We start from the raw sequence: 12,355 nt of genomic DNA, 5'->3' as shown, positions 1-12,355 counted from the left end.
AAAAAACCCAAAAAACAAAAAGAAAGGGCACCTCAACTCTCAAAAGGGTTGTGTTTTAAACACCAGCTTGGCAGAGGTCTGGAATTTGGAACACGGTTTCCATTATAGCTGGTGGTTAGGGTCTGAGATTAGTCTGCAAAAATATCTAATCCATAATATGGAGGAAATACTACACATTTTAATATATTTTGCAGTGAAAAGCAGTTTGAAAAACGCCAACACTCATCTGTTCCAATACCAGCCCCCAACGAAGCAGAAGTGCAGTAACATCGCGGGAGCCTGGCGTCTCCCATGAGACGTGAGGGAGCCGAACGTCTGAGGAGGGTTTCGGGTTAAGGCATTTTCCTGCCCCACTGCGCCTGATCTCACGTCTACACGCGGGACTTTGCTCTTGGCAGCTCCTCTGCAGCCGAGACGGGCGCTACGCACCACAGGGAAGCCTGTCCTTGTGCGACTCACGCCCAGGTCCCATCCCCCCGGGCCACTTTGCTCCCACGCTCCTGGGCAGGTCATGGGAATTAATCTTTAACGTTACCTCCAAACCCGCATTATGACCTAGTGATTCTGTCGTCCTTAAAGATGCATCTGACAGTGTGGAGGAAGGTCTAATAGAAAGAAAAATCAAAGGACTGTTTGAGGTTGATCTAAGTCTGTGTCTGGGATTTTAATCTCAGGTTCCCCTGACAAGAAGCCACGGAGAGGTCCTGCCGGGAGAAGTGGGCTGACGCTGTCCTAGGCCTGGGTGACCCGGCCACAGCTCCTCCCTGCCATGGGGCTGCCCACCACCAGGCTTTCCTTAAATCTCCCTCCTGAAGTGCCCCGTGACCTCGAGATCTCTAAAATCCACGGGCTTCTCCATCTTTGTGCTGATGACCTCTCAGTGGCATTTGGCCGCCGGGAACCCTTGTGACACCCTCCTCCTCCTTGCCGCCCCTGGAGAAATAACTCAGGACCAGGTACTGACACTGTTTACACAGGCCTGCAGAGCACAGCTGCGCCGGAGACCTGAGTGAGACCCAACACATAAACACTTTCCCTCTCTGGATCGGATCAAATGGCATGGGCTCTGCCCACCAGGCTCATTATTTCTCCCTCACTGGTGGGTGGGCCAGGGTTTCCCTCTGAGGAGTAGGGATGCAGTGGGGGATTGGTAGGAGGCAAGTACCTAAACAGAAGTGGAAGTACAGTGATTGAGAGTATTAATAGCTACCATTCTTTGAGAGATGATTCTGGGTCAAACACTTTAGTGTACATTATCTCCAATCTTCACAGCCATCCTTTAAAGAAGGTAGGTATTGAGCCAGTAAGTAGCCCAGCCAGGCTGCAAAGCCTGCACTCCTCACTCCTCTGCGCTGCCCCAGGACCGAAGCGCTAATGAAAACATTTTGTAAAAAAGACTCAGGGATCTGAGGGTGACCGCGAGGTAAGTACGAGTGAACACTGTAACAGGGCTTTTGCAAAAGCCATTTTGGACACATCAATAGAAGTACAACATCTTCAACGAGGGAGAGAAGAGTCCTGCTCTAGGCCACTAAATGTTGGAGAACTGTGTCCAGTTTTGCCTACAAAAACTTTAGGAAGAAAACAGATGATGGGTTGCAAACTCAGATGCCTACAGGGGCTCGACAGTTACCCAAAGTGAAGTGGGTTGTGTGTGATGCAATAGGGAATGGCGAGGACTGTGGCAAACTTCTGCTACTTGGTTCCACTCTGGCCCGTTTTTGCCAAGTGGAAAGGAGGGCCAGATTTCTGAACTTTTCAAGAGAGGGTGGAAATCTGGATTTTTCAGTATAGTTTATGAATTCAAGAAAAAACACTCTAGGACCAAACGTAACCTGTCTGCAGGCCCTTTTCAGCCAGTGAGCTGCCCATCTGTGGCTTCTGGAGCACAGAGCAGGCTCAGAGGAGCGGAACAAGGCCATGCTCCAGGACTGTGAATGGCATTTGGGTCTGGAGAGGAGCGGGTGCCTCTATTTTCAAGCATCTATAAAAGGTTATTCTGTGGAAGAGAAAGTATTCAAGGGACGGGTCTTGCAGGAGCCCGGGGGGGCGGGTGGAGGATTGAAACCCTTCTGGGAGAAAGTCTGAGTCAATTCAACCTAAAGGAAGAATGTTCTGCCTGCCCAAGGCATCAATGCTGGGATGGACTGCCCCGGGCTGCAGAAAATTCCTTGGTGGTGGAGCTGAAGGCTGGATGATTTTAGGATGTTGTTGGAGGATACACGCAGCCCTGAAGTCCCACGATTCTGTAATTCCTCCAGTTTTGGGATCTGGGATACAATCTCTGCGCAGAAAATGCTCATGTCACCAATCCCAACTTGTCCCCTATCTAAGGCTGTATTTTACGCTGTTTGCAATTTTTCCAACTAACTGTGAAGGCTACAGCTCTAGGGTTCTCTCCTAGAGTCCCCCTTGCTTCTTCGCAGACTAGCTGAGCCCTCCCAAGGACAAATCACTCTAGGAAACTCCGCCACGCGCTTCTCCCCATCATCTGTGGTTCTGAACTTCTTCCATTTGGCCCTCAAGCCGGATTTGGGCTGGAGCCAACTATCTCCCCGAGCTGCGTACCTCCTTCTGGCGGGTTAAGCGATTCTCCAGCTCTTGGACTTTGCTCTGTTCTTCTTCTAATGCTTCCTTTGCTCTGCTTTTCTCCTGAGAAATGGTTTCCTCCAAAGCCTGAAAGTCATGATTGTTGTTTAATAGACATGGTTACCATAGTAGGGATCTGGACTCTGTGCCAGGCACTGCACGGATTCACTCTTTCACTTTTCACAACAAGAAAACTCTTTCACTTCTCACTGCCACAGAAAACTGCGGGCAGTATACTTAGGGGCTAAGAGTACGGGGTCTGGAGTCGGCAGGCCCAAATTAGAGCCTCCGGTTGATCCTTCCTAGATGTATAGTCTTGGGCAAGTGAGAAGCTTTAGAAGCCTCAGTTTCCCTGTCTGTACAGTGGGGACAGTAATGGGTTGATGTGAGGAGCAGATGAGATGATGAACATGAAATACTTGTCACATGATAACTATTCACTAGTAAAGATTAATCATTTCTTCTGTCATTTCAACTTTGCAAAGGAGGAAACAGGCTTAGAGAGATTAAGGAATCTGTTCAGTTTACTAGTAAATCACGTCATCAGGAGTTTGAACCCTGGTCCCTTTGACCCTAGAGACAGGAGTTGGCGAGCTATGGCATCTGGGCCAAATCTGGCCCGCTGCCTGCTTCTTTGTAAATAAAGTTTTATTGGCAACCCTCCATGCTCATCGTGGGTTGCCTACAACTGCCTCTGCACTGCAACAACAGAGCTGAGAATTCACGACAGGGACCATACGACCCGCAAAACTGAAAATAGATACTATCTGGCTCTTCGTGGAAAAAGTTTGCTGCTCCCTGATTTAAACCATTAGTGTGTGCACCAATCAGAGGATTGCTGCTAACAGATCATAATAAAAAAAGAATGTTAGCTCCACAAGGGAACCTAGAATTTCTTACCCTTGAAACAGAGTCCTCAGACAAGTTAGGACTCGTGAGGAGTTTAATTAATGAATTCGGACAAGCATATTTTTAGAAATATGGGGATGATGGTGTCATGTGGTATGAGGGAGGTTCACTTAAAATCGGGGCACCTGGCACTGGAGTCTGGAACAGTACTTTCCGATGAGTCCCTGGGGTCGAGCTGATCAATGTGCGTGTCTGGGGAAGGATGACCCTCGACGGGACGACAGTGGACATGAGCAGTGGCGCTCTGTCTCGGTGGGTCCCTGGCGTTGCGTCGCCCTCTGCATGGGCTGGTGTGCGCGCTGAGCTTTGTTGTGATGAAAGGGGGGTCGATGTCAGCCCTTTGAAACCCTGTATCTGTTGGAATCGATGTTACAAATGGGCGTCTGGGAGGCCCAGGCCAGTGCCCAGGGTGATGTTGAACATGCTGGGGCTGCAATACTACACATCCACAGTGGGAACAAGTCAAACCAAAGTTAAAACTGAAATAAGACATTTGGCGAGGGAGAAGTTAATCAGAGAGGAGGGAGGAAACAGGTGGAAAGCCTGGTGGAGATTTTGAAGATTTCTAGGTTCTTTCTGGTTTTATTTCCCTCTCTGTGGAATGGCACTGGCTTCTTCTATGTCTAATTGTCCTTCTGGAGGGAGCTGCCTTGATTTAAGGCTGTTGTGAATGGTACCTTTATGTGGCTCACAGGTGATTTTGGTCAGGTGGTTCTTCCTTTTTAATCTTTTATTTCACAAAAGGCAGAAAGGCAGAGAAAGAGGCAAACAGGAGAAGAAGTAGCGGGGCGTGAACTAGAGGATGAAAGGGAGCAGGCAGAGGTCTTTGCCTCTTGGAGGGGTCTGGAGAGTGAGGGTGTGTGACAGAAGGACGGTCCAAGCAGGAAGTCACCAAGCTTCTCCCGGTGAAGGCGGAGGAAACGGCAGGTCCAGTCCTTCTCAGGGGGAGAAAGGAGGTGCTGGGGGGGAGTTGGGGTCCAGCGGATCTGGTGCTGCTGTCTTGAGGGGGGTGGAGGAGGGGCAGCACGCTGTGGCCCTCCACCGTGGCTGCACATTGGAACCACCAGGGAGAGCTTACCAATCCCAGTGCCTGAGCCACACCCTCACCCCAGTTAGGTCAGAACCTGGGGGTGGGGTGGGGGGAGGGGTACAAGGCATTAGTATTTTTTAATCTCTTAGGTGACAAAAGTGCAGCCAAAGTCATGAGCCACTGATCTAGGATGATGGCGACCGAGGTAGTTAAATTCATGGTGGGTCCCTGAATATCAGAAAGGGCCAACTCAGGGACAAGGATGAGAAGCAGCCCATTACGTGCAGTCTCCTGGCTTTCTCCCGAGATTCTGATTCAGTGGGTCTGGGGTGGGGCCCAAGAAGCTGTATTTTTCACCAGCGTCCAGGTGGTTCTTATCGGCCAACTTGGGGAAAACCTTCTTCTAAGACTTTGTGGCTGAAAATGTAGTCTGCAGAGCTGTGCCATCAGTACCAGCTGGGAGCTGGTCAGAAATGCAGAATCCCAGGCTCCCCCCGCCTCCAAGACCTGCTGGATCAGAAGCTGCATTTTAACAGCATCCCCGCGTGATCTGTGGACACCTCTGAGTTGAGTTGAGAGGCGCTGCTGTAAAGTACCCTCTAATCGGCTGGTTTCTGGAAAAGTAAGTAGCAGTTTTGGCCATGTGTTTCTTTTCTTTTCTTTTTTTTTTTTTTTTGCGGTACGCGGGCCTCTCATTGCCGTGGCCTCTCCCGTTGTGGAGCACAGGCTCCGGACGCGCAGGCTCAGCGGCCGTGGCTCACGGGCCCAGCCGCTCCGCGGCTTGTGGGATCTTCCCGGACCGGGGCACGAACCCGCGGCCCCTGCATCGGCAGGCGGACTCTCAACCACTGCGCCACCAGGGAAGCCCCATGTGTTTCCCCTGATATGCATGAAGAGAAAGCAGAAGACTGAAACACTATTGGTTGGTCTTGCACACACTTAGACACAAACCGGGACCTGCAGTAACGACTGGGATTTGTATCAATAAAATCAGCTGCAGTATATAAACAAAGTACCATTTCTAGACATTTCAATAACCTTGCCTCTTCAAGTTGATCTCCGAGTCTTAGGACTCAAGCTTCATGTTAATTCCTCCTACATCATTCACGCTCTTTAATTAATTTAGTTCCCAACAAGGAGTTGCTGAGATTCCTCCATCTAAGTACACGCCCTCTGTTTCTCATAGGAAAGCCCATTTCATCAGTTTCCAGTAGTGAAGAGAAGGACGGGGGCCACCTTACCGATTTCTCTTCCGTTAGCCGCTTGATTCTGGCTTTCAGCTTCTCCTCTTGCTGTAGCCTTTCCTCGGTCAGCTTCTCCTTCTCTGCCACATGCTGCCGTAACTTTTCTTGCAGCAAATACTGCTGAGTTTCCTGAGAACTTTTGATCTTGATCTGAAATGAGGTGAAGGGAAATGCAGCTGATGGGGGACAGGACTAACGCAGGAATCATTTCCACTACCTTTGGGGGCGAGACAAAGGTTCACGAAACTTTCTTCAAAACACAGAAAAATGATGCTTAGCTTAGTAACTAATAGGGAAGTAGTAGAGCATCGTGGTAAAGAGCTCAGACTCTAGATCTAGATAGAATCTCAGCTCTAGTTCTTTCTAGACACTTCTTTGTATAGAGAACGAGGTTAATACTAGTATCTGCCTCTTAGAGTTGTAAGAATGAGATAATGATGGAAAGCTTTTAGCACAGTGTTTGGCACATAGTAGGTGCTCAGTAAATGGTAGTTAGACTTATTTGTTATTATTTGCTGAGTGTAAGAGAAAAAGCAGTGAACTAGGGCCAGAAAGCCTGAGCTTTTGTCTTGATTCTTCCACCAACTATCTGTGTGACGTTGAAACAGTCACCTAGCCTCTGAATGCCATTGTCCATCTCTGTAAAATAAGGAGAATGGACTAGATCAGGGGGTGGCAAACTACTGTCTGAAGGCCAAATATGGACCACTGCCCATTTTTATAAATCAAATTTTATTGGAGCAGAGCATGCCCGTCACGCCCGTTCATTTACTTCTGTCTATGGCTGCCTTTGCTCTACAACAGCTGGTCAGATAAGTGTGGCAGAGGCTGTATGTCCTGCAAAGCCTAAAATATTTACCATCTGGCCCTTTACAGAAGAAATTTGCTGACCCCTGGACCAGATGGCCTTTGGGGTTGATCGTAATGGTGGTCCCAATATTTCACCCTTCCTCTATTCATATCTTTGGCTCTGTAACTTGCAGTGCCCATCCCGCCCCCTGACACTGAACTCAGTCATGTGACTTGCTCTGGCCAATGGGATGTTGGCAGACATAACACAAGCAGAGGATTGAAAAGCATTCCATGATTGGGCCTGCTTTCTCTTCCCGATGTCTGCTTCCTCTGCTAGCACCATGAGAACGTGCCCAGGCCAGCCTGCTGGAGGATCAGAGACACGTGGAACACGTGGAACAGAGCACAGCTGCTCCAGCTGAGGCCAGCCTATATCGACCAAGGTCCAGCCAACACTCAGACACGTGAGCAAGCCCATCTAAGACCAGCGGACCCACCTAGCGGCTGCCCCCAGATGTGTGATCAGTAGACAATAACTGTGGAACACTGCTAAAAGTGTTATGGTTGTTTATTATACAGTATTAATACGGCAATAGCTACCGGGGAGATACAATCCCGAAGGATAATTTTGCCTCTAAAATGTCGACATCATGTAACTTTTGGTAATTCTGCTGCCTATACTGTGGCTAGCTGTACTTCTTCCACTGCATTTAATAAACAATTGTAAAGATCTGATGGCATTTACATGTTTCTGGTTTTTGACAGAGGAAAACAAGCCTCCTTGCCCTCCTGGGAGATCTCAGCCACCCTGTCTGAAGCATTTCGTGTGCAAATGGAGGTATCATTTCACCTTTTGGAGGATGTGTGCTGACTACCTAACAGAGGAGAAACAGAGTTAAAATGCTCAGGGCTAGGTAAATTCTAAGAAGGAGCTGAAATGAACTTTTGAAGTTCAAAGATTACCTGAAGTTCCTGGGTCCAGCTTGTAATCTTTTGATAATGTTCCAGAAGGTATTTCAGATACAAAGGCAATCCTTAAAGAGAGAAGCAAGAAGGTAAGTATCAATTCAGTTCACTCCCTTTGCTTTCTGAATAATGTCTTCACAGAGCTTGCCGACAGGTGGGTGAGGGCAACGCTGCCCTCCCATCAAGGAAACGTGAGTTGCCATCCACCCTGTGTTTTGTTTTTTTGTTTCTTGCAGTACGCGGGCCTCTCACTGTTGTGGCCTCTCCCGTTGCGGAGCACAGGCTCCGGACGCGCAGGCTCAGTGGCCATGGCTCACGGGCCCAGCCGCTCCGCGGCTTGTGGGATCTTCCCGGACCGGGGCACGAACCCGTGTCCCCTGCATTGGCAGGCGGACTCTCAACCACTGCGCCACCAGGGAAGCCCCACCTTGTGTTTTTTAAATTGTTGATCGGCTTCGGTTGGGCTCAAGTCCAAGTTTCTTTTTGTGGGCGGACAATAAAAACCATCTGCAGAGCTCCTATCGACTAAGTGTCTACCGTGTGCAGCGCCGTGAGCTGAGCAGGGGATGATATGAAGCCATTCAGTGTGAGAGACAAGGTCTACGTGCCTGGGAGGAAGCAGGCAGGGACTCCAGGTGGCGTGGAAATGATGGCTGAAGGAGTGGAGAAGTGTGAGGGTCCCAGAGGAGGCGCCATCATTCACCTGGAGTGATCACTGCTTGGCCGAGGACCCACTGGGCGTGGGCATTGGTGGGTATGCAGAGTTGGAGGGGATGGCGTTTCAGAATGGAAGATGTGGTTGGGTGAATGATGCCTCCCCCCCCAAAGATGTCTGGGTCCTAATCCTTAGAGCCTATGAACATTACCTAACAGGGCAGAAGGACCTTTGCAGATGTGGTGAAGTTAAGGATCTTGAGATGGGGGCGCTTATCCTGGATCAGCTGGGTGGACCCGATATAGTCGCATGGGTTCTTACAAGAAGCAGACACAGGGAGTCTGACTGCAGACAGACAGAGCCGGTGATGTGACAGAAGCAGAGAGCTGAAGACGCTCCTCTGCCATGAGCCAAGGGAAGCGGGGAAGTTTTATTTCCTCGTCTTTTCCGGTCTAGAGACTGGAAAAGGTGAGGAAACGGATTCTTTCCTAGAGCCTCCAGAAGGAGCCAGCCCCTTGCCTTTACCTTAGCGAAACTGATTTTGGACCTTTGGCCTCCAGAACTGTAAAAGAATAAATATGAGTTGTGTTAAGCCCCTAAGTTTGTGGTAATTTGTTAGAACAGCCATAGGAAACTAATACGGGGGGGGTGAAGGCAGGAGGCAGGGTGAGAGGTGGGGAAATGCAGTGCATGTTCTGGAAGAGGGTGGAGCTTAACTGGGGTAGAGCAGGTGATGGGGGAGGGGAGGAGTAGAGGGAAGACCTGGGATGGAAAGCTGAGTTCAATTTGTGGCCAGCCTAGAACAGTAGCCTAAAGAGTATAAACTTGATTTAAACATCACTGAAATGTCATGAGTGTGACCTGTGTGCCCGGCCCTCTGCCAAGCCATCAGCGCATCACCCCGCTGTATTGTCCCGCCATCGCCTCCTTTTACACATGAGGCAGTCGGGCTCTGAGACATGTGGCTGCTGGACGCCACACAGCTGGCAAATGGCTGAGCCAGGGCTTGGGCTCACAGTGGTGTGACTCCAGGGTCTGAGTCACTGCTATTTCAGCTTCTGATGGAGCAGTGAGTTGGCTTAATGAAGGGTGTTTTGTTATTTTTTCAGAAAAATAACCGGGATGTAATAGAGACGAAGGAGCCAGCAGCATTTCTTAACTGCAGCATTCTCGACGTGTTGGGCTGGACAGTCCTCGTTGTGGGACCCGTCCTGGGCACTGTAGGACGTTTTAGCAGCATCCCTGGCCTCCGCCTACTGGCTGCCAGGAGCATCACCCACCCAAGCTGTAATTATCAAAGATGTGAGAGGGTTTCAAGAAAGCAAACCGAGAGGGCTGGGTAGGTCAGAGAGAACACGGCGGGGGAGTAAGGTGGGGCTTCGGTGCAGGGGGGCCACGTCAGTTGCCAAAGAGGCAAAGTAGGAAGTTGGTGGTGAGCACACAGGGTGTAACGCACTTCAAGGTCTTAATGGACAGGAGTATGAGCAGTAGAAAAGGAGCTGAAGAAGCAGTGGTCCCAGTGAAGATGCACCAGCTTGAAGCGCTTGTTTGATGATAAAAGAGAAAGATGGAGTGAGAGGCTGTATACGCTGAAGAAGGAGGTCATGATTCAGGAGCTTGTGCACAAGGTGGTCTGGGAGGGAGAGAGAAGGGGAGACTCAGCGAGGGAAGAGCTGCATTTGGAAAGAGAACGTAGTGAGGGAAGATAGAGGGAAAGGAGAAAAGATGGGTGCGGAGAGAGACAGGAGGGGAGCTGAACAGGCTCGTGCCTGGGCCCCTGACCTCTGACAATGCCACTTGCTGAGAATTTCCAGCTTGGAAGAGTGAGAAGAATAATATTATAATAATAGCGATTCAGTATTAACCACTTGCTGTGTGTCAGGCACCATGCCAGGAGTTTAACATGTGATATTTTCTGATCATTACAAACAGCCCAGCAAGGCAATGTGTTTGCATTTATAGGTGAGACACAGACACTCAGCAAGGTTAAGCTATGGAGCTGGTAAGCAGTAGGATCAGAATTCAGACCTAGGTCTGTCATTCTCTTTTCAGAGAGACTAGAGGCTGGAGAGTGGAGGGCTGGGCTGGCCGATGTGAAGGGTGCGTGAGGAGAGGGGCACTCGGAGGACCCCGAGATGGCAGAGATGGGTGATGCTGACTTGGGCTGTTGGAAAGAGGGATTTTCTTCTTTGGGAGAAGAAGCAATTCTTGATTATAGTTCTGGTTACAAAAGTTACACATGCCTGTTACACAAATCCAAACAGGGCAGAAACCCATAAAGTGGAAAGTGTCCTCCCGCTGTATCCTCAGTGGCCGGCACACAGTAGGCCTGCAATAAATAGTTGTTGAATGACTGAGTGAAAGTCAAGCCTCACGCAGTCTCATCATGCTGGGATAATACTCTCAACACTTATATGTCTTTTCCTCTAGATTTCTCCTGTGGTCAGATATTGGCATTTGAAAAAAAAAAAAGGAGGGGGGAGAACACTGTGCATATTGTATTACAACTTGCTTTTCTTTTTTTTTCACATAAAAATACTGCATATCTTGGATATCTGAGAAAGAGCGATTTTCTATGTATGCAGGGAAGCCTTTTATTTGCAACAAAGTCTTGCAGAAATAGGCACAGTCAACTGAGCTTGCAAAGAAAAATGTAAAAAGTCCTTTCTTTCCCTTATCAAAAGAAGCTGAGAAACCAGGCAGGAGGAGAGGGAAGCTAACTTTTAAGGTCCTCCTTAGTTGTTTCCTGTCTTCCAGTGGGACCACACAGTAATCCTTCAGCAATCAGATTTTTTTTTTTTTGGTCACAACTTTTTTATTTTTTAATTGAGATATAGTCAATGTACAGTATTGTATGTTTCAGGTGTACAACATAGTGATTCACAATTTTTAAAGGTTATATTCCATTTATAGTTATTATAAAATATTGGCTATATTCCCTGTGCTATAAAATATATCGTTGTAGCTTATTTATTTTATACATAGTAATTTGTGCCTCTTTTTTAAAATTGGAGTATAGTTGCTTTACGATGTTGTGTTAGTTTCTACTGTACAGCAAAATGAATCAGCTGTATGTATTCATATATCCCCTCTTTTTTGAATTTCCTTCCCATTCAGGTCACAAAAATTTGGAACGCTTCATGAATTTCCGTGTCATCGTTGCACAGGGGCCATGCTAATCTTCTCTGTATGGTTCCAATTTTAGTGTATGTGCTGCTGAAGTGAGCACAGTAGTTTGCTCCTCTTATTTCCCTACCTCTAACTTGTCGCTCCCCCTTTCCCGCTCCCCACTGGTAACCACTAGTTTGTTCTCTATATCTGTGAGTCTATTTCATTTTTGTTATATTCACTAGTTTTAGTTTTTAGATTCCACATAAAAGTGATATCATACAGTATTTGTCTTTCTCTGTCTGACTTATTTCACTAAGCGTAATACCCTCCAAATCCATCCATGTTGCTGAAAATTTCATTCTTTTTTATGGCTGAGTAGTATTCCACTGCATAGAGATATACATAGATATATCTGTATCACATCTATCTTTTTGGGGGGGCCACGCCATGCAGCTTGTGGGGTCTTAGTTCCCCAACCAGGGACTGAACCTGGGCCATAGCAGTGAAAGCGTCGACTCCTATCCACTGGACCGCCAGGGAATTCCCTACTGCATCTTCTTTATCCACTCATCTGTTGATGGGCACTTAGGTTGCTTTCATATCTTGGCTATCATAAATAATGCTGCTATGAACATTGGGGTGCATGTATCTTTTTGAATTAGTGTTTTTCATTTTGGGGGAATAAATACCCAGGAGTGGAATTGCTGGATCATATGGTAGTTCTACTTTTAGTGTTTTGAGAAACCTTCAAACTGTTTTCCATAGTGGCCACACCAATTTACATTCCCACCAACAGTGCACAAGGGTTCCCTTCTCTCCATATCGTCGCCAACACTTGTTATTTGTGTTCTTTTTGGTGACGGCCATACTGACAGGTGTTAGGTGATATCTTAACCAATCAGATCTTTAGTAGTGACCCCAATCTCCTGGGCTACTCATGACATGATCCAACAATACTTACTCAACCTGGATTTCCCTGAAGGATTTATTCCAGGATTTTACAGACCTAGCTCATTACGTGCGTTTTATCCCTTAGGACAATATTTTAAAAGGCAGGTA

General features: G+C 47.9%; 1 protein-coding gene and 1 non-coding gene across 2 annotated transcripts in view; both read right to left on the bottom strand.

Annotated features, from left to right (window-relative positions):
- Positions 1–12,355, bottom strand: part of FHAD1 (forkhead associated phosphopeptide binding domain 1) — a 133,441-nt gene that overhangs the window by 37,471 nt on the left and 83,615 nt on the right. The window contains 3 exon segments of the mRNA XM_065872624.1: positions 2,569–2,676; positions 5,770–5,922; positions 7,528–7,598. Coding sequence (XP_065728696.1) covers positions 2,569–2,676; positions 5,770–5,922; positions 7,528–7,598 — 332 coding nt within the window.
- LOC136140372 (U6 spliceosomal RNA) lies at positions 11,308–11,414 on the bottom strand. The gene has a single exon (XR_010657600.1). It is a non-coding gene; the product is annotated as a U6 spliceosomal RNA (small nuclear RNA).

This window comes from Phocoena phocoena, chromosome 1 (assembly GCF_963924675.1).
Source record: "Phocoena phocoena chromosome 1, mPhoPho1.1, whole genome shotgun sequence".
Taxonomy (NCBI): domain Eukaryota; kingdom Metazoa; phylum Chordata; class Mammalia; order Artiodactyla; family Phocoenidae; genus Phocoena; species Phocoena phocoena.
The sequence above is the reverse complement of the archived record's forward strand: the minus strand, read 5'-3'. Positions and strand labels throughout refer to the sequence as shown.